At 47.5% G+C, this 26,923-nt stretch overlaps 1 protein-coding gene across 2 annotated transcripts in view; it reads right to left on the bottom strand.

The window, feature by feature from the left end:
* Positions 1–458: 458 nt before the first annotated feature.
* Positions 459–26,923, bottom strand: part of ATP6V0D1 (ATPase H+ transporting V0 subunit d1) — a 34,489-nt gene continuing 8,024 nt past the window's right edge. The window contains exons 2-8 of one of the 2 annotated variants that reach the window (XM_066194478.1): positions 24,584–24,755; positions 10,868–11,046; positions 7,843–7,922; positions 3,918–3,995; positions 3,152–3,328; positions 2,341–2,418; positions 459–1,817 (exon numbers count right to left, since the gene is read on the bottom strand). In XM_066194478.1, coding sequence (XP_066050575.1) covers positions 1,656–1,817; positions 2,341–2,418; positions 3,152–3,328; positions 3,918–3,995; positions 7,843–7,922; positions 10,868–11,046; positions 24,584–24,755 — 926 coding nt within the window. In that variant the 3' untranslated portion in view covers positions 459–1,655. Of the gene's footprint in view, positions 1,818–2,340; positions 2,419–3,151; positions 3,329–3,917; positions 3,996–7,842; positions 7,923–10,867; positions 11,047–24,583; positions 24,778–26,923 lie in introns of both variants that reach the window. The other variant, XM_066194479.1, reaches the window with a different exon arrangement.

The raw sequence follows: 26,923 nt of genomic DNA, 5'->3' as shown, positions 1-26,923 counted from the left end.
GGGTCATGGCTGGTACCACATCAAGCACTGTGGCAGGAGCCTCACATGCAGAAGGTGCCATAGGTACTCCCAGAAAAGGGGTCAGCCTGCCAGGAAGGATTTGTGCCCACTCCCTGCTCCTCCCGAGCCCTATACCAAAGGTTTTCTTTTGCTTTGCTCTGACTCTGTAGCCCTGCTGGGGCAAGGATGGAAGCAGTGACAGTGCCCCACGCACCGGCACCCCCTAGCTCAGCAGCCAGCTGCACCCACAGATCAGGCACTGTCATGGCTAGGGCTGGATGGAGTACCCTGGGTCTCTTGGGGTGGTACCACCACCATGCCTGTGGTAGAAACAAATGTCTCAACTCACACAGGAACCACACCAGGTTCCACTACCACAACTACCAGCTGCCCTGTGACTGATGGAGTCTCCACCTGGGGCTGTGGGAGCAGGTGCTCAAGTAGGCAAGAGAGCACAGTGCAGTAGGCAGATATTTATTGGTGTAGAGAGGAGGGGATCACAGGAAAAGAAACTGCAGAGGTGACCACAGCACAAGCTGGGACAGAGCCACTCTCCCTTGAAACTTTGTCCCAGCAGCATCCAGCGTGTTTCCCTCCAGCAAGGCTTGTCTGCTGCCATTGGACATCTCCCAGAACTCAAGTGCAAGTAGGAGCTAGCCAGGACAGAGCAGCAGGCCTGCCACACCATGCCCAGGGTTTGGCTCCCACCCCAGATGGGCAAGGCCTGGGACATCCCTGCCCCACCAGGGTGACTAAGGCTGCTCTGTCCCCTGGCCAGCTGTGCCATACAGCTCCATGGCAGTGCCAACTCACCCTCGGCAGGGGAGAAACCTGGATGTCTACCCTGGAGGGGTGCAGGGGTCCACCACCATCCACAGAGCCCAGAGAAGCTCCAGCTCTTGCATGGTTGTGACAGTAAACTGCAAGCTGTGGGTCGCCACAGCTCTGAGGAAGGAGCTCAGCCAGCTTATGGAGCCCAGTCCAGGGCAGCAGGGAGACTGATGAGAGCTGCTTCTGCAGACACAGAGAGGCTGCACAAGTGCAAACACTGCCAGAGTGGGAGGAATGTGCTCCACAAGCACTCTGGCTCTGCCCTCACATTCCCACAGGCTCCATTCCAGTCCTGGCCAGGGTTGCTTGGTCTCTCCCAGGTCAGGGTTCACTACAAGGGGATGCAGGGATTGCACAGCAGCATGGGCTACGCTACAAACCACATTCTAACTACATCTCACAGGAACAACACTGAGTAGGAGACGTGCAAAGCACTGACAGAGGGCCCCCCAGCCATAGCAGACCCGACCTGTTCCTCTGCAGCAGTGGGACCCCCTCAGAGGCAGCCCCCCACAGCTCAAGTTTGCTCTATGAGTGTAAGCACACACAGCGATTAGTACAGGAACACTGGGACTACTGCATACACAACAGGAGGCCCTCCTGCTGCACAGGACTAAGCCTGGACCACTGGTCCCTCAGGCTGTCTCACAGTACACACAACTCAAACTTCAGCTTGTGAATAATTTAACTAGCAACTGTACAGTTTGCTCATTTGATCCAGTTCCACAGATGGTACATCCCTGGAGTCTGGGCAAGGGACAGCTCAGGGAGTTAAGGGTCCCTCTGGGCTCCAGGGGTGGGCGGGTTGGACAGGAGCAGAGCAGTTAGAAGATGGGAATGTAGTTGTCGATCTTGGTCCTGTGCCGCTGGGCGATGCACTCTGCGATCCACACAATGTTGCGGCACTCCTGCTCCTTCAGCTTCACGAAGGCGTAGAAGACTCCAAAGTGGAATTGGTTCAGGAAGGCCAGCTTGTTCAGCTTTACCTGGGGAAAGCCCAGAGGAGGACATGTCATTTGTTCACCTCAAGTAGGAGGAGTTGGTCAAGGCAAGTGTGGAGCTGCTTGGAAGGGCTCATGACTTCCCAGCAGGCTGGAAGGCTCAGCACAAGTTATCCTGTTCTGCATCTCTCGAGGTGTTCAGGACAGCTCTAACCTACAGCACATGGCTCAGGACAGGCTCTGGCATTTGAAGGGGGAAATAAAACTCAGGTACCATGAATGTCCTTATTTTCCATGTAATTACACTCTGGTTTTCTAGTGATGGACCAAACATCCATTAGCAGCCCCAAACACGCCTCCCTACACTGCTCTAAACTGTTTGGGTGAGACAACATGCCAAACACTATGCCAGGCCCCCGTTCTCATGCAGGAGCAGAGGGAAAGCATGCTTCTCCTTCCCCCAAACCCTGTTCATCCACAGCACTGCTGACAGGGCAGCAGACCAGCTTCCTGACACCTGGAGCTTTGTAAATGACACATATCAAGAAGCATCTCGGGGCTCACTCACCTCGTGCTCAAAGAACCGGTCTTCAAGGGTTTTGTCTCCAGGGTTGCTGCCAGCCCCTTCAAACAGCAGCTTGTACTCCTGCAGGAAGGTATTACATGAGGATATACCCTGTACCCAAGCTCAGCAGCACTTGAGGTCCTCCTGTGTCACAGATACTCCAGCCACTCTGTCAAGTCAGAGGACAGAGAAAACAAGAGTCCTGCCCCTTCTCTGAAACGTGCAATTCTCAAAGGTGTATAGTTGCTTTGAGCCACAGGAAAAGAGGCATCAGGTACCGACCCCTCCATGCTCAGACTGGAGTGTTTGGGCCACAAACATGGGCTTCTCACTAAGGGGACACTGAGCTCTCTGACTACAAACAGGTCCCCAGCCATGCACAAAGTGGCCTGAACACACACAAATTCAAACACCAGGTCAGCACCTCACATTCAACTGAACCAGAGCTCAGGGAGTGGGGCAACACCACTCCTCACTGAAGACACATTTCCATTCCCAAATCAGGCAAGGACAGCCCGTCATTGCTGCCACATCAGCACTTCAAGGGTTTGGTGCTAAGGGCAGATCCCACACCCTTGGACAGGGAACATTGTCTCCCAATCACCACTGAAATGACAGCCATGACTAACAATCCAACGACATCTCAGGCAAGCCAAGTCCTGGCCAAGCAGAGCACAGGTCTAACAGCATCAGAGAAGACTGGCACCTCCCTCCCCAGCCTGTCAAGCCACGAGTTCCTCCAGATCTCCAAGAAGCTCTGATGCAGAGCAGGTTTTTGTACCAATCCCCATGACCCTCATCCCAGAGCACTCACAGGGTAGTAGTCAGCAACGTTTTTGACTTGCTCGTAATCATCTGCCCTGGCAAGCTGAGCCAGGCCCTCAGGGTAGAGTTTGCCACAGTGTGGGAACAGCTTGGCTCGGTCCTCCTTGGACAACTCAGTACCAAATGAGTTGATGGTGATAATGAAGGCTCTCCGGTCAGCTTCAAACTGCGGGAAAAGAGTGGCTCATGACGCAGTATCTTTACCAGAGGCTGGCAGATATCAGTGCTGCTCTGCACACAGCCACATCAGAGGGCAGCATGAGGAGGCTGCTGGGATGTGTACAGGTCTCCAGGGATCAGCCAGGGAAGGCTACAAGTGCAGGCTCCCAGTATGCCCAGTACCTGGGGAGCACTTAGGTGAGGAAATCCCCATCCCGGGCACAAGCCAAATCCTGCCCAAGTCAAGGAGTGTCTCTCACCTACTGCTCCTGAGTCCTGCCCGTCTCACAGCAAGCCTTGGCATGGAGACAGGCTATGACCCTAACAGTTCTGGTAGCTCTCCTACTTGTTATCCAAGGGAGAGGATAAATATATTGGCACAGAGGCAACAAATGTATCAGTTCCTGGGGAACCAAAGCCCTAAAGTCCTAGGCAGGTAGCCTTCCCCAGGTCTCCCAGTGAGCAGAGCAGGTCAAGTGGGCATAGGGATGCTCAACACTAACTGGCGAATGCCTAACTGGCAGACAAGCTGGGCCTGAGCAGGGAGTGATGACTGTCACTGTAATACCATCTAGCTATGGAGTTTCCAAACCTACCTCCAGGATTGGGCACATGGCATCTGCTGTGGTACCTCCCAGCGTCTTGCAGAACTTGTAGAAGGATTCCAGGTAAGCCTGGGAGAGAGAGGGCAGATGAGCATTCTTCTACACAGCTTCATCTACTTCCCACAGGGCCCTTCAGCAGAGGACAGACAGCAAGCAGGGAGGCTCCCAGACACAACCCAGCACAGGCACTCTGGCCCCATGTGAACTTGCCCACACAAGGACAGTGCTTTCCCCAGAAGCTAGAGACATGAAGGGTTGTGGTTGGGTTTGTTCAAGTGACTGCATGAGCTTACTGTGGGCAAGATCCCCAGGCAGTAAGGTTAAAGCCTATTTTTCTCCTCTGAGTCGCCTAACTCATTTACTGAAGTCTCACGTGGTTTCCTGACCCTGTTCTGGCCTCCACAAACATGCCAAGCCACACAACCATAGCTGCAAGGCCTACACTCAGAAAGTAGCGCTGCGTAAGCAGAGTCTAGAGATGAGACAGGACATCTGTGAAAGAAACCAGCCATTCTCTCTAATTCTCTTTTCACACTGCGGCCACTTGGTCTCTATCCCAACTGGAGCACTGCAGAAAACATATGGCCAGGCAGAGCTACGCTGCCTCCAGGAAACATAATCCTTTGTGGAGATGTTCCGTAATCCATCTGGAAGATGACAGTGTCTCCCAGGGGAAGCCTAAGAAGGCTGCGGATGGCTTAAAGTATCATTCAGCAAAAATGTTCTCAGAAGAAGTGATCAAGTAATAAAACACCTCCCTGGGCAGTGAGCTGCAACCAGAATCACTTCAAAGGGATGGAATAAAAGGATGCAGAGACACCACAAATCTCTGCTTTATCACAACAACTCTAGGACTGAAGATAGACCAAGAATGTACAGGTTGGACACCCTCAGCCCCTGCACTAGGAAAGCACCTGGATTACTGTGTTCTGTAAGTATTTGTTACCACAGAGTGCAAGAGGATAGTGCTGGGTGAACATCACTCATCAAAGAAAGCCTCTCCAGCACTTGTCATTGCTTAGGTGGAGGAGAGCACAGAGCATCAGTCTGCAGAGTTACCACAGGAATAAGAACATAGATAATGGACGTCATTTGAGGCTGACAGGAAAGGGAACATGGAGAAGAGATTCAGTCACTACCTCTGCTCTTACCAGCTCATGCTCAAACCGAAGGCTTTAGAAGCAAACAGAGGTGAGTTCAAATATCCAGCAGTGAATGGGGATCCAATATCACAGACAATGTGGAAACAGTCTGCTAACAGTTGCATTGGGTGCCCTTCCAGTGACAGCAACTGACAGAAACACTCCAGCATCCTGAAGCCCTTACCCCAGGAACAGAGGTGTCTTTGCCTTTAATGATCCTCAGTGGGTCTTCCCTTTCCCACCCCCCTCTGCCTCCTGTTCGCATCTGTCCTCAAAGTCAGACTGAAGACAGGCCTGTGGCCTGTCCATCCACACTGACTTTTCCAATGTGAGCTGCGGATACCACCCTCCTCTGCCAGGTGAGGAATCCCAGCCTTTTTCTATAGTTTTTTTTTCTGTAATTTTCCGTATAGAAGTCATCATACCAAGCCTCTAAATGTGTCTGCCTTAGCACCATCTCCTGTTCTGCTGTTCACACTCTGAGATGAGTGGAATGGGATAGTATCCAGGTCAAACACACTTTACAGATGGATGCAGTAGCACAGTGATATTCATACAGTTCTTTTCTACTGATAGGAACATGTTACTTTGTAGAGAGACAATGGCTTGGGTCTATCACTACCCCAGATTCCATTTAGTAGTAGGAAGGGACAAGGAGATCCTCACTGTACAAGCAGACTTAGGGTTCCCTCCTGGCCTCTCCCATACACCACTCCACATTTATCCACACTGATTTATCTGCTTTGTTATATTGTCCAGTCACAAAGCTCCTTCTACTCGTTCCTACAAAAAAGTCACAAGCAAAGGCCAACAGTCAGCTGGCTTCACTTGAACAAGAGATGGAACAAAGGGAGTAAGCCCTGAAGATAACAAAGCCAGCACTAAAGATAACAGTGCCAGCACACTTCCATTGCAAGACTTGGCTGCTGACTGCACTCTACACTAAGCATTGACCATTTTTTAACCTCTTTCCCCATTTTAATCATATTTCCATCTGAGAACCTTCACTGCTAACAAGAAGCCTTTGTAATAGCCTTCCTCCTATGAATCCTGCTCAAACCTTCTGTCAACATGCTCACAGATTCCTTAAAAAAAACCTCCAGTATGTCTGGGAGATAGCACTTCCCCTTCCCATGCCAACTCCACATGGACGCAGGCATCTGTCCCAGGCCTGTTGTGTTTTTCAGAGTAGCTCTCTGAGCAGATTTCAGACCTGATTTGATTTCCCTCAATTTACATAGTTATTATACATTTTCCAGTCCCTGGGGAGAGAGAGAGCTTCAAGTAGAGTCTGCAAGCAGCAATCACCTTTTCCACTCCTTCATCCCTGTGATTTGTTACGGACAGAGCCCCTGTATTCCCTAGGGGCTGCACTTTAGCAAGAACCAGTGCCAGCATACATTGAGGCATTACAGGCACCTACATTTCCATTTGTGGGTAAGAAGAGCAGACTACAAAGCAGTATTGAGCCTTAAAAAGGACATGGGAAAGGACATAGCATCTGGGATCCAAGGGGATACATCCCACCTCCCTCCCAACCAATTCTTCCTGTGCCCACTCTGGTGCCTGCCGTCCCCCTCCTGCATCACGTTAAGACCGAGGCCTGTGCCCTGCAAGGCTGTGGTGTTTATGCACACACGTGTCCCTCCCTGTTACAGCAAAGACCAGTACATGCCAGAGGCCACAGGCAGCTGGGCATGACTGCTGACACACGGCTCCTTTTCCCTCCCTTCGCCTTCTTCCCTTCACGCCTGACCTGCTCTCTGCCTCTCCAAACAGGCCACAGCTTCCTTGGGAAGAAGAGGTCACACCGACTGCAGGCTGGCTGTGACCAGCCAAAACAAGATTGACAGATAAAATCTACATCCCACCCCTGATCCAGAGAGTTGAGATGGAGTGATAGCCACAGCCTGCACATAAACACACGCTTTGACATTGCCAGCTAAAACCAGACAGGGCCTGCAGAGGAGATGACAACTCAGGACAAGGAGATCCTTAGCCCCTCCACATCCCTATGCCAACACTCTCTCCAGCTTGCACCTTTTACACTGCTCCACCAAGAACATCTAACCCCAACCACAGCAGGCCTGAGCAGACAGTTGGAAGGTTGTTGGGAAGGGCTCAAGACAGGGAGCGAAGTCAATGGGAGGGGGTCCTTCAAACAAGCTTAAGATTAGTCACTGTGAATTCAGTTAACTATGCCTCTGAACCCGCGTGGTGAGGGAGCAGACTTATCCTGCCTGCCTGGGGCATGAGTAAATTCAAAGACACAACCTCTGCAAAATCTCTTGCACAGACTCTTAAAAACTCCAAGAAAATCCTCCTCTCTGCCTAGCTCTGGTGCCCTGACTCAGCAGAGCTGGATGATTGGATGTCAGGCCCCTCCAGGAGTGCTATCTTTACTTTCCAATGGATGCAACTTGGTTTTGGCCATGTTTAATCACCATGTCAGGAATAAACAGGAAAGTTTACATCTCCTTCCTTTCTCAGAGACTCTAGCACTAGGACAAGAGGCAACAGGCAGAAATTGATGCACAAGAAGTTCCAGCTAAATACGAGGAAGAACTTTTTTACTGTGTGGGTGACCATCCACTGGAATTGTTTGCCCAGAGAGGGTGTGGAGCCTCCCTCACTGGAGATAATCCAGAACCATCTGGACACAATACTGTGCCATGTGCTCTGGGATAGCCCTGCTTGAGCAGGGAGGTTGAACCACATGACCCACTGTGGACCTTTCCAACCTAATCCATTCTGCAATTCTGTGACTCATTTACCTTATAAAGGGTGTTTCGAATTATTTCGATATTCATTTCATCCAGGTCCTGTTCAGATATGCAGTCTTGGAAGAAAGCAGCTGAAACAGAGCCAGAGACAGAGTTAGCATTGCCCTAACCAGACCCATGCTCAGCACTTTCCAGACTCCTCAACAATACCAGGCAGAAGCACACCCTGTGTTAAGCTTGTCCCTCCTAGGCCTGGCCCTTATGTTCAGCAGCCAAATTGTCATGACTCAAAACCTCAGGCTCCACCATGGTTCCTTAGGCCATAATAATTTTTGGGTTTCTCATATGAAAATCTTTCTTCACCCTTTAGTCCTATGCTTTTGTTAACAGCCTTTTCCCAGCAGAAATCCTCAGCTCTAGCCCCCAGTATCAGTGATAGAGAAGCCTGTATTCAAAATTAAGCAATCCCCAAACTGTTCCCAGATGCAGGCACTTGGAGGTGACAAGGTAGCTTTGAACTGCCTCCTACAGCACGCCAGGTATGCTTCAGCACCTGTGAGACACACTGAGCTGATGCTTCTCCCTCCTTCTACAATATCTTAGTAGGGATTAAGACGGCATGGTGATGCCACAGCTCATATAGCCCATGACACTGGTCACGGCTGGAGTCAGGAATTGTTTCTCCTGGTCAAGTCTACCAGTCTCATTTTGCATTTCTTCCAAGGGCTTTTATTTCTCTAGCTGAAAGTTAGTAACAGGAGACAGAATAAATTAGTAGGACTTTGTAGGATACTCAGCCCTACATACTTTCCCAGAATACCTCTGGGAGGGAGTTGGAGAAGTTGTTGCCAGTTAAAGAACACAGATTTCAGACCAAACAAGTGCTGCAAGCTGCAGATACAGATGAGTCTTGTACATCTACAGTGTAGTGTAATGCTGCTGCTGTGTTCTTGCTAGTAAACGAGTGGTACAATAAAACCCATTGACAGGACTTCCTGACTCCAACTCTCACTCAGTAACCAACTTCCCTGAATTTGCTACAAAGAGAAATCCGATCTGTCTCAACTTACACAGTGCAGCTGTGTGTAACAGACACCACAGTCATGCTGAGAACTGACCAGTGCTCTGCTCTGGGCAACAAACCAGCTGCAATGTAGGCTCACACCTCTGGCCTGCACCGCTTTTATTGCATGAGCTGCCTGGAAGGACAGCAGCCACAGTGTGGGTCTGGAGGGTCCTGAACAGAGGTTAACCTCCCCAGAAGTCTCTTCGCAGCACCAGAGCACAATGCCACGTGGCCAGGGGAACGCTGCTCCCGATGGTTGGCAAAAATGCAAACAGAGTGTGCCAGGACTGGTTTTTACTGCAGGATGCGCTGGCCAGCCTGGATAGCTAAGCAGTGGCTACTTCGGAGTAGCTGAGGAATGAGTACACTGCTATTTCAATTCTTGGCCCTCCAATATCCCAAATTAGGCTTAGAGCAAGTCTCACTTTGCCCTGTTAACCTATGAAAGCCATTTGGGGTTAGGCATTCCCACCAAGCCACGTAGCTCCTCAAGTCCTTTTAGAAGATAGAGCTGCTGTTTCTTTGCGTGTGGTCACTGGAAAGAGTGCAAGTTAAACAACTGAAGCCTGCATGCCTGCTTGTTTAGGCAACACAGCTACTCCCTATGTTCCCCTGCTGAAGAAATGCCACACTGCTTGGTATACAGCCCCAAGGGCATGGCCGGGGCAAAGGTCTGGAGAAGCCAGCCCAAGCAGGGCTGAAGCAGGCAAAATCAACTCATGCACAAGTACATGAACACAAGAGGCAAAGACCCTCAATTGCCAGCCATGATGTCCAGAAGCACCTCAACACTGACACGGGACATTTTCAATCCATATTCTGCTGGAAACTTTAACGTTTCTGAGAGATAATATCTCTGAAATATTCTGTTCTATCTCCTTGCCAAAATGGGAAGATTCCCACTTACTTGTGAGGAGGATTTTCTTCCCACACATCATCCTTACAGTGGGCTCAACTCATGCAGTGCCTCAGTTCTCCTGCTGTGTTGTTGCCCTGCCTTTGCAACCCAGATCTCTTGAGGTACATTCTCCCTTCTTTACTGGGCACAAGTAATTTTTCCATGACAGCTACTTCATTTGCCCCCTTATTACACAGAGCATTTACAAAAGCACTTTCAGTTCCAAACCCAACTATTTCTATCAAAGACTGTATGATGACTTAGAGTGTTTTGTTCTTTCTAGCAACCCCAAAAGAATGACTAATCACTGACTCAGGCATATCTCATTACGTTTTTGCCCACAGATGCTAAACTAGCAAGTCACCTGTGACTACCTCCCCTACTACTGCAAAGACTTCCATATTTTCTCCAGAACCACTTCCTACACCTTTTATCTTTAAAGAACAGATCTGTCTGACTAGCTCTTCGTAAGACATTTGGTTTTAGCATTATGTGTCTCCTGAACAAGCCTGTAGCCCTGAGACAATATATCTCAGTCCAGGATGCTGCTATACAATGAGTTTTAAAAGGCTTTTGGGTATTTCTTTGTTTTGCTGTGGTTGTTTGGGTTTGTTTTTTGTTTACATAAAGGGCTTCTATTTAACTACTGCTAATTTTAGTAGTCTCAGAACAAGACTGGGCATGTGCAGATCTCTATAATTATCTATAAAAACTGCATACAAGAAATTACCCAACAGTCAAACTAAAAGTCCTGGAAATCAAGTGATTCATTCCTGCAGAAGACCCAACAGCCCTTCACTAAGGAGACTCGAGGCCTGGCTCACAAAAACCAAACTGTCCAGCAGTCTGCCCTACCACTGTGCTGGCCTGGACACTGATTGAAGAGTACAGGGAGCCAGCTGGTCCTCCAGAGGAAATGATGGCATAGGACAGGCATAGACCTGAACTGAAGCCCAGCCACCACAGGCAGTACAGCCACAGCTGTGCATTATCCACCACTTTGTCTTCCTGGAGCACAACGCAGGCTTAGCTGGAGATAGTTAGACTGGGGGAGAAAGGGACATCTGTTCCACCACACACAGCTGAGAGGTATTTTGAACAGCTCCACTCACCCAGGGGAGTGTCCACCAAGATTGCATTGTAGAGCTCTGCAGGTGTCTGAGCAATGTTCACAGCTTCCATCTGCTCAAAACTTCCCAGAGGATGGCACTTGGGCACCAGTTCGGAGATGGAACGCTGGTGCAGAGTCCCAGTGATCAGCAGAATGACATTGTCAATCATGTAGCTGTACCTGAATGAATGAAAGAGGAAGACTGAAACAATATACATAACATGAAACCCAGCAACAGGCACAGATCATCTTGTGAACATCTCCAGAAAGATGCACGCTTCCCACAAAGAAGTACTAAGGCACCTCCTTAGTGTCTGTTTATCATGCCAGCCTAGGAAAAGGCAGTCAGGCATAACCCCAGGGTGTGATTTATGCCACAGCTGAACCACACCATCTGGGTACCACCTACCACTGAAGAGCATTAGATTGGAACGGACTTCTGGAGGTCTCTGGCTGCATACCCTGCTCCAGGCAGGGCCAGTTCTAGCTGTTCAGGCAAAAAGACTTCTGAATGTTCAAAGGAACTTTGAATTACCTGCAAGGATGTGTATCTCACAACCTCTCCAGGGCTGTGCTTCAGCATCCAACCACACTTCCAATGAAAAGGCTTTTCCTGACATTCCCCCATGGTCATTTGCCTACTGTCTCTCATTCTAACCCCAGACACCTCCAAGAGGAGCCTGGCTCCAGTTTCAGTGCCAGCAACACTGCTCCATCTTGGCAAGTGAAAGGAGGAAGGGTCACATTTCTGCCGCCTCACTCCATTCCAAAAACAACAGGACTGGAAGCTTTGGCACAACCTTCACTCACACCCTCACAAAACTATACACAAGGTTTATCACACCTCTACACCAAAAGCTACAAACTTGTTCGCATTAGCCCAAGTTATGACGCCCGAAACGAAGTTCTCCACTTATGTTGTTCAGAATTAGCAAACTCAGTCTTTGGCACTGCAGCAATGGAATATTCAATCTGGAATCACAGCATTTGGCATAAGTTCCACCAACACAAGCCCTTTGTGCCCCTTCTCTCTAGTATGTCCATTTTTCTCCTGCACTGAGAAGTACAGAACTGGGCATAGCATGGCAGGTGAGGCCTCCACTGAGCAGAGGAGAAAGAACACCTCCCAGTACTCCCAGTCCAGCCAGAGAAGAGAGACACAGCTGGCCTAAAGACTGGGGACACATGAAAGGCTGGTAGCCTTCTCCAAGTAGAAGGTTCAAGCAGAGGATCAAGGCATCACATGAATACCAAGTGTCCCCAGCAAGAACAGCAGTGATACTCTAGGCATCTTCACCACCAGCTAAGCCACAAGCCAACCAAGCTGAGAACCTGAAAAACATCATATGAGATGAGGCATTTTTTTAGTCAGCAGAAGTTTCCTTTGCACATATCCCTCAGTAGCACAGGGAGGCACAGATGCTGAAGAGCAGGGTATGTGGCATTTTACACTCCCTTGATCTCACTGCTAGAACTCTAAGAAGTTAGATGATGGAAAAGACCTGAAGAAGCTCCTTGGCAAGAGCTGCTTCTAAACAAATGAGATCAGGCCTGAACTAGAATGGCAGAAGGAGCTATGCACATCGGGAGTTGAAGCTCTCAACAGAGAGGCTCCCCACAGGTACTTGAGTACTGAAGAAAGGGAACTTAAGGCCAGCATTCTGGGACAGAGGCAAAGACAGGCATGGCAAGGCTCTGGTGATGTTTGCCAGACACACACTGGGATGCTGCTGGTCTTTGGATCTCCAAGCTAACAAAGAGCACAGGTAACCACATCAAAGGCAGGTAAGCAGAACCAGTTAAAGGCAGATTTTGCTAGTTTTTATTAGATGGGCTTACTGCCTCTCAAATATGCTCAAAGGGCACGTCCATGAACAAATCAAATCCACACCTTAGTTCCACAAACAGGTGCTGCTTTTTTTCCTCTACACTGCAAGGCTGAGTAATGCATCTCCCGGCCCTATGATTTTTGCAGAGCACCCTTCTGTTTTTGCAGCCTACCTTTCCTGGTTCAATCTAGAACCAGGGCAATCAGCATAAGCTTCACGTACTAGGAAACCTCCTTTCGCCCTTTAATCCACAAGGTCATTATCCTCCCTCCTGTTTGTGCAGCTCTCACCATGGAGATGATTGCAATCTCCAGGACAGCAAGAAGGGCCTGTTTATGAGAACTGAGGTAAGTCCCTTGCAGTAAGCAGCTGGTTCCTGGTAAATAAAAGCATCTGCACCCTAACACAGATGCTTCTCCATGAGGTGGCCAGAACAAGGATACAGAAGATCACTTCCCAGCTCCACCATCTGCCCTCAACATGCAAGTTTCCTTAGTGCAACACAGTAGCTCTAAGGAAAGACCATAGGCAGCACTTCTCTCAACAAAGCAAGGCAACAATATACGACAAGACCAAATTTGTTACTTTAACTCAGCCTAGAGCGAAGGAATAGGTAAGGAAATACAGTCATGTATGTCAGCACACCTCCTTCCTATCCCCAGTTTACTACAAATACCACTCTCCACAAGGTATTTGCAAGGAGCCTGGCCAAAGTCAGCTGTACAAAAAAGGAACTGAGGAGAAATGTCTGGAGCCCTACTGCTCTCAGGTCTTCAGAGCAGCTTACTGGAGTCCCACCAAGCTCATTCATGCCTTCCCAGTCCAGCTCAGCACAAAAGCCAAAGCCAGGTTTCAGGAGAGCTGCCAAAATCTGTCTCTCTTCACACACAGAAGCTCCTGCTTTTGGACTGATGGTCTCAGGAAAGACAACCCAGCTGGCTTCCAGTGCCAGAGAGCAAAGCATGGCCCTCCTTGTTCAGTTTATACCCCTTAACTTGACTGTTTCCTCATCCTACAGGGAGGTCTGGGAAATGCAGGGTCTATAGCCCAAATGCCAAGGAGGCACCAACTGTTTTGAAGATTACATTACCTCCTTAAATCTCGCTCTCAAAGGATTCATCCTCACAGGAAGAGTTAATATTTGTGATACATAAGGGGAATTCTCATTCAAATTTCCCTTCTGACAGCATTTCAAACCTTCACAATAACAAGGGAGATACAGCAGGACAAAGGTCTTCTTGTACCTGCCAAGGCCAGGCAGACACCAGCAGCACTACATAATCCTTCACAATAGTTCCACTTACTCCAAGCAAGACCAGACCATTATTATTCACATTCAGTCCCTACTTCATCCCGATAAGACCAGACACAGCTTAGCCACTCATGGCTACAAGGCAAGTCTTCCAGTGCCAGGGCAGCTGGAAAAGCCTCATCTGTGGAAGAGGCAACAGTCACATTGCTGTATCAGGTTTCGACAACGCTCCATCTGCCTCCATCAGCAAAGCTGTCCCAAGACCACAGCAGAGGTCCTGGATATGCTGGTGTTTTCTCCCAGGCCCAAAGAAATAGACTAAGTACAGTGGCAGCAGTGTTTCCAAGAACCTCCAACTACTTGTGTAATAGAGCAACTTCTGTTGTCATCTTCCTCATCTCCTGTAAGGTTCTGACCAGCTTCAAATGTTTCATCTCTCATGGTTAATGCCTGCTCAGACTCCTCCAAGAGCATTTTAACCTTCACTAGCTCTCAGTGCAGCTAGTAAGAGGACCAGGTTCTGGGACACATGAGAAAATAGAAGTAGTTTGTCACTTGCAACATCATGAAGTCTTACTTCAGCCCACTTGGATGGTCTCTTCATAGCAAAACTCTCTTGCACACAAACATGTTTTACACTCCTGCTTTGAGCTGCTTTCTGCTCACCCAGGGACATGGGGATAAAATCAGCCAAGTTTGACACGCACAGTTACACCAGGCATAACTCTTCCTGTCACCCACTGAACAAGGTGTGGTATATTCCAGAAATTCACATTCACAGAAACACAATTTTAGTCAATACTGAGAAGTGTCAGTAACATCTCACAGGAGAGTATAATTTTTTGTTAAAGGACAGAAAAGAGTCAGCAAACATAGAAATACCCTCAGCATCATCCAGAACAGGGAAGAGATGATGATTTACAGCTTCCTGAAGTCCAAGACAACTGGAGCCACTATCTTTGCTCCTACAGCAACTCCCACGGCAGAATATGCACTGGGTGACACTCAGAAAACAAGAACGAAGTCAGGCTAGGATATGCCTAGAGAAGCCAAAAGAGGGGGGTTGCTGGGGGAAACCTTCCTTCCAGCAGCAGCAGGCCAGAGTTCATTCTCACTGCTAGTTTTGGAGGTATGGTCTCAGGCAGATACAGTAGAGACCCCTCATAGAGAAGAGGTGAGAGCCAGCCCCCAGAAGCTAAATCCTGCCATAGTCACCCATGGGTAGCCATAGAGCAGAATCAGGCAGGAGTGGAGCAAAAGCCATGTGCAAGTACTTGGACAATGTATGTTTCCTCCTTCTGGCGTAGCTTAAGTACAGACACGGATAAAGGAGCTATGCAAGAAAGACTGCAGTAGCCCTCTGAATATTTGGAAAGGCTGTTTTAGCAAAGGGAGCACATGAAAAGCATGAACACTCATCACACAGGGTATTCACAACTTGGCCTCAAGGCACTCAGACACAGCCCTGCAAGGCAATGACCCCAAAACAGTTACAGCTTCTCCTTCCCCCACTTACTAATCTAATCTAATCATAAAGAGTCATTGTTATACAGCAGATAGGTTGGTCTTTTATTGCTTTCTGTTCCAGGATACTAAAAAATCCGTTAACAATACTGCAAGTGGTCACAAAGCATGAATAATGATGGAACATTGCATGACCTGAGATTCTCAGGGATCCTCCAAAAGTAGAGCCAAAACTGCAGCTTAACAGCTGCTCTGCAAGGGATCATGAGGACAGCCCTCCATGTCACAGCCAACAGACAGCAGCGGGCCAATGCAGAGGTGCATAGCTGGGGTTTTGTCGGGATGGGTTAAGAAATTGCCTTGCTCAGGCAGCTTTAATGCTTTCCAAAACCAGCATTAGACGTTAACTCAGACTACTGCGAGCAAGGCCAAAGTTCCTATGTGACTGCATTGGGCAGTTACTCAGATTACTATAGAAGCATGTATTTATTTTGGGATGAAAAAGGGAAATTTCCAGTGGGATCGGAGCAGTGCTCTGAACTTGGCATGAATTTTAGAGACAGCTTTAAAAGATAATGAAGTTGTTTTGACTATAGTCACTTTAGCATCTAGTGCTGCCTTCTTGTAGCTTGTTCAGTTCATATACTCAGGGGATGTCGAGAGAAGTAACTTATGGGAAATGTTTCAGGCTGGTTGTACCACTGCTTCCTTGGGTTTGTGCATAAATACACAAATTCATCTATATCCCACTGGATACTGTGCTGGTGCACAGAGCCACTTGTCACACCTCTCTCAAGCTCCAAATGTTAAGCAGTCACAGGGGAAAGCAACACACAAACTTCAAAGCCCAAAAGAGCAGTGGCTGACGCTAAGAATAGTGCCAACAGCTGAGATGTTTGTATCTGTGGGGTTGGCTTAAGATCATTAGTAAATAACTGCACAGATGTCCTGATCTGGAAAGGAGAGGAATGTTGCACATCAGGAAGATCTCAGTGGCTCACTGAGAGTTGTTTGAGTAACAGACAATGGATATGAACAGAGTCAAATCCTTGAATCAGTTTTTCAGCTCCTATTAGCACATGTCAAATCAGCAGCAGGTCCACCTCTCATCTGCAGCTGAAGCTCAAACAGCCCAGGGAGCAGCAAGAGCAGATGCAGGGTGTGAGGGCCTCTGCTCAAAGTGTCCTTGCTGGTCTCTCCCTATCTTTGCACACTGTCCTTCCTAGAGGCACACCAACACAAACCATACCTAAGTGTTACATTCGTGGACCTGCCGAAGAGAAAGATGAGAATTTCATGGTTGCCACCACAAACCAAGGGCACTCAGCCATTAAGTGGGTGCTCTGCTAAACTTAGATCAACAAGACCATTTGAGAGCAGAGTTAAAACTTCACAGTACTACAGAGGCTGTGGCAGCCTTTCAAAACCAAGTATCCAGGAATGTTCTCAGCATTAATCTATATTTAGCTGTATCTCCACATGATTTCTACCATCCTCTAGTCTAAGTCTCTTGGGATACTGACCTCAGTTTTCCACTGGAATCATCTGTTAACTTACATGCAGTGATACAGTGTTAGCTGCATTAAAGACTAACAAGAAAAGCGCTACAAGAAGTAGCTTTTTATTTTAAGGCTTTATGAATTTGACTCAGTGTTCCTAATCTGTAAAAACCACTTGAAACACCAGGGAATGTTCTGAACACCTTACTGCCTGGCGCAAGAATCTCTGGCTACCTAAACTTGATGCCTCGAAGCTTGAGAAACACGAGGCTAATATGCAAAGCTGAGCCCTGGCACTCAGCACCATGTTGAGCAGACTTGAGCCCTAATTAAATTTTAAATATTGACGAAAACCATGTAATCACGCTGCTTTCACAGGGACCAGCTGCAGAAGCCAAACTTGCATAAAGTTTTTCCTATCTTACCTTTAAAGCACAAACCCCAAAACATTTCATGGACATAAAATAAGAGGAAAGGCTGCACTGTTCACATTACCCCCCAAACTGTCTCTAGTAGCTAAGAAACCTGAATGAGTTTACCTGCTTCTCAGTGAATGTGTGGTCTGGACCCAGTCAATGTGCAGAATGTCTCTGTGCATGCAGACCTGCTGCCAGCAGAAGACAAGAAAATCCATCATCCCATTTGACATGCAGCAAACTGTATCAGATTTAGCTCAGCCTCTGAATATTGTGGTACTTATGCAAAGCTCTACACAAGTATTTGTTAGGCTTCAAACTAGCTTACAGAATGGACCTGGGAGAGGGGACTAGGACCCAAAATGCCCCCAGCAAGCCTTCAGAAGCAGTGCCCATGGCCTCCAGACCTTCTCTGGGCTGAACTTGCCCGTCTAGACCATTGGGTGAAGCAAATCCACAAAAAGGTAAAAGGAAAATAAAAGCTGTTAAGGTCAAGCATGAAAGACCTTGGGAATGGTTTCAGTCAAGGAGTGAAGCATGGTAGATGTGAACAGAACTGCTGAGTGAGAGCACACTCACCTAATCCCCCAGAGCCTGCATGCAAGAGCCCCTTCTCAAGACTCTGCAGAGTTTCACCGAAGACTTATCTTAGTGACACACGGGCTGACATCTGGAGCTCATCACTCGCTATTTGCTGCATCTTTACTGCCACCAGTAACATTTTGTTAGCTTTTCTGATCACTACCACAGCTCACTGTTTGCCAGGCAACGTGTTAACACACTGTGAAGAACTGCTGCTTCATACGAGAACAATTAGGTTGCTCCCATTCAAATGCACTGGCCAAATGAAATATTTTTCGGGCATCGGGAAAAACACATCCTTTTAAGGTAATATAAAGTGAAACACACCTTTCAAAGATCCCCTTTCTAATGAGGGCACCTGCAGTCACATCATGACTCCCACAGCCACCACCATGAAACCCAGTCCATCATCACAGACAATGGTTTCTGGGAAACAAGTATGAAATCAGCATCCTTTGGGAATGCAGGTGGACAGATGCAGCTCTGATGCCATCATCCAGAGGACACAAGCCTCTGATCATTTCCAGACCATTACCTACATGCCCTCTTATTTTGAATATTGCATAATCCCTCCAAGAACTTGGCTTATCAGTTCAACTTTGCACTCCCTGCAAACAGGGAAGCTGTTTGTCAGAAACCTGTGCTGCTCTGCCAAAACAATCTCTGCTAGAAAAGGCCCTTAAACCTTTTATTGCAGAATCCCCAGCCACTACGGTAATTTTTGCTTCCTAACCCCCGTACCACCAAGGAACCTGACGGAAATAGTATAGTGTAATTTTAAATGCAGCAGCAGTAGGAAAGATCCTTCAGATTGCCAGACTCGTCTCAATGAACCACACCTAATATAAAGCATTTTGGAGGATTTTTTCCTTTTGTAAGAAAGGATTTCAAAAGGATGCAGTCATATTTTGTAACCTCCACAGTTATGCCAGGATGCACACTCCAGTACTTTTAGAATGAAGACAGGCAACTTCCTACTCCAAAGAAGAGGATTAGTGCTCTTCAGCTTAAGTAGCAATTGAAACAATTTGGCTCCAGAAAAACCACTGCTGCAAAATTAAAATTGAACTCAAAGTTGTGCAGCAGAAACTAGATCTATCCAGTGCAGGAGAGAGGCAGAGCAGGACTGGGTCAGGGAGAAGGTAACAGAGGGAAGTCTCAGCTAAGAAAAGGCACACACAAGGGAAAAAGGTACATACATGCAGCCTCATCAAAAACACATCTTGTGACCACAAAAACATACTGAAAGCCAAGTTCCCAGCTGCATCCTCGGGGCAGAAAAAGAACCTGGTTCCCAGCCCTTGCAGGCTGGTAAGATAAAGAAAAAAGATGACCTAGTCTGTCCTCTAATGACAGGCTTGATCACGGATTTGGAAAATGTATTTAGACCCAGCTAGCCCTCACTCCCACAGCACATTCAGAGTCCACAGTTACCAGCAGCTCCCCCACAGACCAAGCCCTTCCCTGCCCATCAGTTTGAACCCTCACAGCAAAGGGCCCAACAGCTGCCAAGGCCCTGACACTGGTCTGCTGCGAAGCCAGACTTCCCAAAGCAGGAAAGAAACTGTGCTGTAGAAAGGGGGAGAGAAAAAAATCCAAAACAAATCCCAAACAAAAAACCATCATACAACAAAATCAAACAAACCAACCCAAAAAACCCACTAAACCCTTTTCCCTGCCACGGGAAAAATACTAAAGCTGACAATCTCATCAGGCTACAGCAGGCTAGAGTCAGGATTCTTAATCATAATGTTGTTCCTATCTAAACCATATACATGAACACTGGAAGGAAGGAGAGACAGGCCATGGCACCGTGTCAGCCTAACACAAAGAACAAAGCTTGTACAGAAAGGCAAGGCAGCACATCACTAAGAAGAACCTAAAACCCACTTCCATCCCACAAGTCAATATGCGCTTGTTGAATTCAGGAAGTGGCTTTTGCTGTTTCAAGAACACTTAATACCTGTTTGTTACTGCCCTACAGAACATCACTGCATTCCCTCAGCCAAACAGTCCATTGTTTGTATTGGAGCAGAGATGTTAACAGAGAATTTGTGCCTATCACTCAGAACCTACTATGGCTGGCTGAAAGACCAGCAGACTTCCAGCAAGGAGCTGTGTGCAAGATGCAGAGCTAGCAGGTGTGTTATGGAGACTGCAGCAGGCTCAGCAATCGAGCTTTCTGCTTGCAGTGGCAGAGGCTGCCAGCTACAGCCACCACTTGAAAAAACAAATTGAGGAAGTTGGCTGATTTCCCTTATTTTGGTACTAAGAACACAACACTTGCCACAGAAGAGTTCCTGGAGAGAACCAGCGCCAGGAAAGAGTCAGCGCAGTGCCAGGAGAGGAGCACAACAGGACAAAAAAAAAAAAAATCAGTGTCAGCAAGTGACTTGGGGATCAAAGACCTTACTCTGGGGCTGCTGCCTAGCCGCGTTCTGGGGTCAGTTTTGTTCACATGCTTTTAAACACTGTCCTTTCTCCTACAGTCAGGACAGAGGCTAACTCCTGCCCACCTCCCCAGGTGACCATCCTCACCCTCGCTCTCTGTGCACCTGGGGACAGGCAGCACGGCGCTGGAGTGCCACCTTCCGGCAAGCAACCGGCAGCGCGGCCTCCCCTCCCTGGAGCGGGACATGGAACACACACCCTCCGCTGCAGAGCCCCTGCACTGCCCCTACTGCTGCTTCTCCTTGCCCTGCCCTCACTTATTGCAGGGGCTGCTTCTAAAAGGCAAGTGAAATGACATGGTATCATTCCACCTGGGAAAAACGGCATGGCTCCTGGAGAGTTGGTGCTGCTCCCACAGTTGGACATTTCCCCAGATCTCAGCAATGTGTCCTGGGTCAGACTGGAGCAGCCTCAAAAAACAAGCACAGCAGCCACCCGATGATCCACTCAAAGGTTCAGCAGGACATTCAGGAATGAGAAAGTTTGACTGTTTTTTAAATGCTTGATCCACCTCCTGGCATCAGCCACGTACAACCTGGGCACTATCAATGAGTGTTAACAGGCCCCAATGTGCCCGTCTTATGTGACGTTATCCAGGAGTCCTAAGAAGGCCAAAAAGGTAAGTACATACAAACACATCCAAGTAGCAGTGAGTTTCAAAACTGAACTGGACATGCTACAAAGCATTTCCTTCCAATTTGAGCCAGACACACCTCCTACAATCCCACTCAATGTTAAAAATCTCTGTTTACAACTCAAAAGAGGTCTCGGTGAACTCAAGCTTTCCTCCTGCACAAGCCAGCTCTGCTCAAACTTTCCACATCTTTCTACTATTTTTTATTTCACTTCAGCCTGTATACTATTAGCACACAGATACATCCAGTTGAGTACAATTTCTTCCTCTGACCACCTGGTGCCTCAATTGCCTTGAGCAGTCTACCAGGAGCAGTCTTTATCATTTCCTGCTCAAGTTTCATTAACTACCATGAAAGAAAGGAGTAGGAAACAGTCATGTTCAAAAGGCAAAGATAAATCACCCCCTATCTGCGTGTGCACCCAGAATTAAAAAATCAAGAGGGTAAAGGCTTGTCCCAGTGTCCCCCAGGCAGGCAGACACAGTACCTCTGGGTGCACAAGCACAAAATCCCCAGCACTGCCAACATCCTTTGGCTGAACACTTTTAGGGTGCAGCCTCCATACAAGCCTGAGCTACATGAAAATCACTGGCACAAGAATGTGCTACCAGCCCCGAAGAGAGCTGTTCTCCACTCCAACTACTTGAGACACACATGGGAGGTTTTACACTGCCAGCAGACAAAATCACTGAAATTTCTGTCCTCTGCCCCAAACCAAGACCTATGACAACTCAAGGGACACTTTCAGGGAAGACAGTCTGAAAGGCAACCCAAGAAGTCACATCTAGTCTACCCTCCTTTCTACTAGGCCTGTCACCAAAATACTAGGTTTATCAAGGGAAGATACTAAGACCCACTGGGCAAAAGCAGCCCCCTCTCCAAAGTCCTGGTGGTTCACTGTATCTTCAGTTTTAACCTGTCTGTAGAGTCATTACAAGTTATTAGAGATTCTAATACCCTGACAGAGACTCCCACCTTGGACCAGTGAAAGCTGGTAAAAGCAAAGAGGTAACACCTCTGCTTCAACAATACCCCACTGGAGTGATGAATGCAGACCCAGAGGAGACCCCTCCATCAGTGGTGCAGCACAACCATGACAAAACCCACCTGAACACTTGACCTCCTTGCACAAAAGACTCTACAAGAGAGTGCAGACATTCCATATGGGAAAACAGCTTTTTCCTGCTTCACCTTTTGCCTTCCTCTAGGCAGCACTGCAGACAGTGGCATTAAAGCAAATCTTGTGGGTAAAAAGGAAAAAAAGAGATAAGAGTAAAGACAACTTGAGGAAGGAACATTCTGTGCTGAACAATACATTCAAAAAGAGATTATGCAGTAGCAAGAGATAGAGGTATCTGCACAGAATCGTGTTTTGCTGCAGAGAACTCATCGAACATCAGAATGACAGAAGCAGAACAAGATCAAAGTTAAATCAAGTTGAGGGCAGAATATCAGATTTAAAAAGTGATTCCAACAGCTGGTAAGAACCAACCAGCCTTTCTGATTACACAAGATGTTTAAGGTCTTCTGCAAAACTTGAAGTGGATGTAGACACTGGATAAAGATTAAGAGGACTGAAGTAAGAGGGAACTGGATTTCCATGGCCATCCACAGCCTTCTTACCAAGTCAGGCAGTGTGTAACCAAGGTAGGTGTGGTCTGAGACCATTCAGTTCATGTTTTTCACACACTGGTTTTTAAAGCGAGACTGTTAGTCAACAGCAAAGTTTTAAAGTCTGCAAGATACTGCTGTGCTGCCCAAACTATTGCCTTTAAACAGATATGACAGAAGCATTAGTGATTAATATGATAATTCAATGGAGACATTTTCATAAAACCTGTAACACAGCAAAGGAAAAGCAACAGTGGAGGACCACCCACCTAATACTGCCAAGCTCAAACAGCACTGATGTCTTGACAGAAAATTCAAGATGGCAAAGAGGTGTTTTAAGAGTTAATTTAAGTTTGAGAGAATAGAAGAGATTGTTTCATACAACTAAGATGATGAACTAGAAATTGCTTCATTCATTGCAAACGCTGCTGCAAAATGGGAGTTTAGTAACGTTTTGCTCCATATTTGGGTCCAAACATGAAAACTCCAGAAATTTTACTGAAAAGCTTATAAGTAAAAACTATTCCTTAGAAAAAAGAAAAGGCTTAGGAGACCGCTTTAACACACTGACACAGAAAAAGAGATAATATCTGTTATCTATCATAACAGATATGAGCCACTGGGTTAGAAAGTGAGATAGCAGTAGCACCCAGACACAGAAAGGAGTGAACACAAAGGCACGTGGCAGAGAGACGGGTGTATACTCAATATTTGCAAATGCAGGAGATGCCACAGATAGATGAAAATTTAAAATTTTTCCAGCAACCACAAAGGTCTTTCTACATCAGCCTGCCATCATTCAAAAACTTGTATCTGGTAAGCAGGAGAACAGACAACTGCCAAAAAATGCAAGATAATATCCCTTACCAGAGCGCTTGTGATGAGCACAGGCTCACTGTACCAGAGGTGATACATTAACCATCCCACTCGAGAACAGAGTATGATCTCCTTCTCAGAAATGCAAGTTAAAGTCACATTTTACTGAACCAGAAACTCACTTTTGTCCCTGAGGCATCTCCTTGGCGGTTAGAGGAGACCATTGGCTGTGCAGTTTGCAAGCCAAACTACAGCTTACAGGAATATAGACTAAGGAAAAGAAAAAAGTCAATTTTACTTCCATGTTTCAGATGCAAGCTAGGACAAGCAATATCCACCTGCCACTAACAATTCCATTCTGTTACTGAACGAAACAAGAGCAGCACACTGGGAAGCATAGGGTTGCGCAAAACTTCTGGGAGAAGATACCTCAAGACTGCTGGACTATTTCAAGCTTTTCACATCAGCTGAACCTGCTGTGGAAGCCCCATGCGTTTCCATCAACTGACAGAGACGTGCTGAGGCTGCTGCAGCCCTAGGTTTCCCTGCTGTGCATTCCAGGCCCTGCCTTCCCCTAGGGCTGGCATTTTCTGGATCCCACTGAGCTGTCTAAGAAAAACAAACCAGTCAAAGGTTAACCCCAAAAAGGAAAAGCTGTTCAATTTCTGGCCAGCTCAACTCCATGAACCATTCTGTGATGGGGCCAGAGGAAGGCCTTCAGCTCCTGGGGTAGGACAGGAGAAACACATCAGCCCTGATGAAGGCTGATCAACCTCAGTGGCTCAGAACTAGCAGGCAACTGCTGTAGTGCACATGCATGGCATACCTATGTCTTGCAGCAGGACCACAGTTTTAAAAAACCAAGAATGCTTAACACAAGGGACAAAGATAAATGGTACCTCTAAGAGACTGAATCCAGACTGCAATGGAAGGCAGCCAAGCAGCTGTAGCAATGGAGCACATGCTCCCTGGGAACAGAAGTCTTTAACAACACAGTGATACCATGCTTTGAGACCTCCAGATACAACCACACCCGTTTCATTCAAGAAGTTGCATAAAACACAACAGGCACAGGGCTGAGAATAGAAAGCTGGTCTGAGAGCTCTCAAGTCTGGAAGAAGACCAGCATTTCAGATTCTGTTCATGACCAGCTGGTACTCACGTGATGAAGTCCAGAAAACTTGCCAGGGGCTCATAGGCATGGTTCCTCATGTGACGGAACTCCACCACCATCTTCTCCTTCAGCTTGTCGTCAATGACGGACACAGTGAGCGGGGAGGCTTCATTGGCCAGGAAGTTCCCATAGTCTGTGCTCTGGAGGTGCAGTTTCAAGTCTGAAAAAGAAATAATTCCACCCTAGAGGGTTTTGGGCTGGGTTTGGGGGGGGGGGGGTTCAGCGCTGCCAAGAAAGCTGTTGCTCAGCACTTGTCTAAGCACTCTCTTCTCTGAATCATCACCTCGACAAAACCCATGTGTTAAGTCATTCGCTTATATTTGTGCCCAGTTTTATCATGGACAACCCAAATGCAGGAGAAGATCAGTGTTTCACCATATCAGCCTTGCCTCATCTTAAAGAAAAAACTGTGACACCATCTGTGTAACTGAGCGCACACACTGGTGCCAGCTGTTCACTCTGCTAGGTCAAGGTGGAAGCTTACGGATTTTCTAAGAGGTACTTGCTAGAAATCTAGGGGGAGAAAAAACCCAAATAACTTAAGCACTCCTAAAGGGCTAGCCAAAAGGGTTAGCCAAAAGGGCTCTGGTTGCAGGCTCCTCTGAAAAAATCACAACCAAGAACCTAACTGCACACACAGCAAGTCACCCCAGATACTAGCGATGTGCAGGCATTTGTAAAGCTTTCAAAGCCAAAAAGACAGAAACAGCAACCTAGAAACTATAAACCATCTTGGTCTTACATTATCAAAGCAGCTCTGCTAACTGTGGTGGTAAACAGAATTCAAGCACTAATAGGTAAAGAGGGGCTAGTGAAGATGAAGGCCATTTAAATCCAACTCACAGGGTAGGCAATCCCTGCCCAAGATGGAAGAACATGCTCAGAAGTCTCCTCCTTCTCCAGTTTCAAGCAGAGGAAAACCTTTGTTTCCTCTGTTACCCCTGCCTGCAGGTCAGGTGCCCAACCAAGCTGCAGTCCTGGCCAACAAGCAACCACAACACGCTGAGTTCTGTCAAGATAAAAGCTCTGTTTGAGCCAAAAGCATTTAAGTGTCTCTGTGGAAAAACTGAATCCAGAACTAAGGAACGTCATACAATCCTACTCCTCAAAGCTCTACTAGTTGCATTGGTACACAATGTTCATCTCCCTTCAGCTTCACCTCAGAGGGCCAGTTAGGCAAGCATCCTCCCAGGAATTCAAGGCCTTTATGGGGTAAGGAGAGGAGCTGGAAGAGTTGAGTCAAACCAGATGTGAACACACCATCCAGAGAAAACAAAAAAAAAAAAAGACATTTCTCCCTGTTTTTCCTGAAGCAGCATTACTGAGGCTGCCTTTCCCTTCCACTGAGCCATACGAGTCCTCAGCATTATGGCACAAGCATCCACAGCACTGAGGTCAGAGCAAGCACTCAGCCTGGTTTGAGGAGTTTGATCTTTTGACATTACACCCAGCCATGGAGCTCCTCCTCTGGCTCCAACCTGAGCTTGCGCAGCATGATACTGTTCTCAGCCCCAGGGATCAGGGGTCAAACGGCTTCCAAGCCAATTGACTCTTCCGGGTGTTTCCAAGGAGGTCTAGCAAAGATGATTTTGACCCAGTACTCAGTAGTTACAAAGATACTCCCACTGCTCAGAGTTGCAGAGAACAGATGGAGTTTATAAGGAAGGAAAACAAAGGCCAGAGACTGAAATACCACCCAGTTTGTCATGTTTCTCAGTGTTTTACATGAGAGTTTTAGGGGCACTTGCAGAAAGGAGGGGATTCTGCTCCTCTAGTCAGCTCTGGTGAGACCCCACCTGCAGCACTGCATCCACCTCTGGGGTCCTCAGCACAGGAAGGACATCAAATTGTTGGGAAAAGGTCCAGAAGAGGCTAAAAGATAATTAGAGGGACAGAGCACCTCTTCAATGAGGATAGGCTGAGAGGACTGGAATTGTTCAGCCAAGAGAGGAAAAGGCTCTAGGGAGACTTTATTGCAGCCTTTCAGTACCTGAAGGGGCTGTTGCTAGAGAGGTACTTTTAACAAGGCCATGGAATGACAGGACAAGGGTAATGGCTTCAAACTGAAAGAGACTAAGTTTAGATTGGATATCAGGAAGACATTCTTCCCTGGGAGGACAGTGGTGAGGCACTGGCACAGGTTGCCCAGAGAAGTTGTGGATTGCCCATCCCTGGAATTTTTCAAGGCCAGATGGGACAGGGTTTGGAGCAATCTGGTCAAGTGGAAGGTGTCCCTGCCTATGGAAGGGGGTTTGGAACAAGATGGTCTCTAAGGACCCTTCCAACCCAAACCATTCAATAATTCTATGAATCCTGGATGCAGCAAAG

The sequence above is a fragment of the Chamaea fasciata genome, unplaced genomic scaffold (assembly GCF_029207755.1).
Source record: "Chamaea fasciata isolate MVZ Bird 193981 ecotype frontalis unplaced genomic scaffold, bChaFas1.0.hap1 SCAF_12, whole genome shotgun sequence".
NCBI classification, from domain to species: Eukaryota; Metazoa; Chordata; class Aves; order Passeriformes; family Sylviidae; genus Chamaea; species Chamaea fasciata.
The sequence above is the reverse complement of the archived record's forward strand: the minus strand, read 5'-3'. Positions and strand labels throughout refer to the sequence as shown.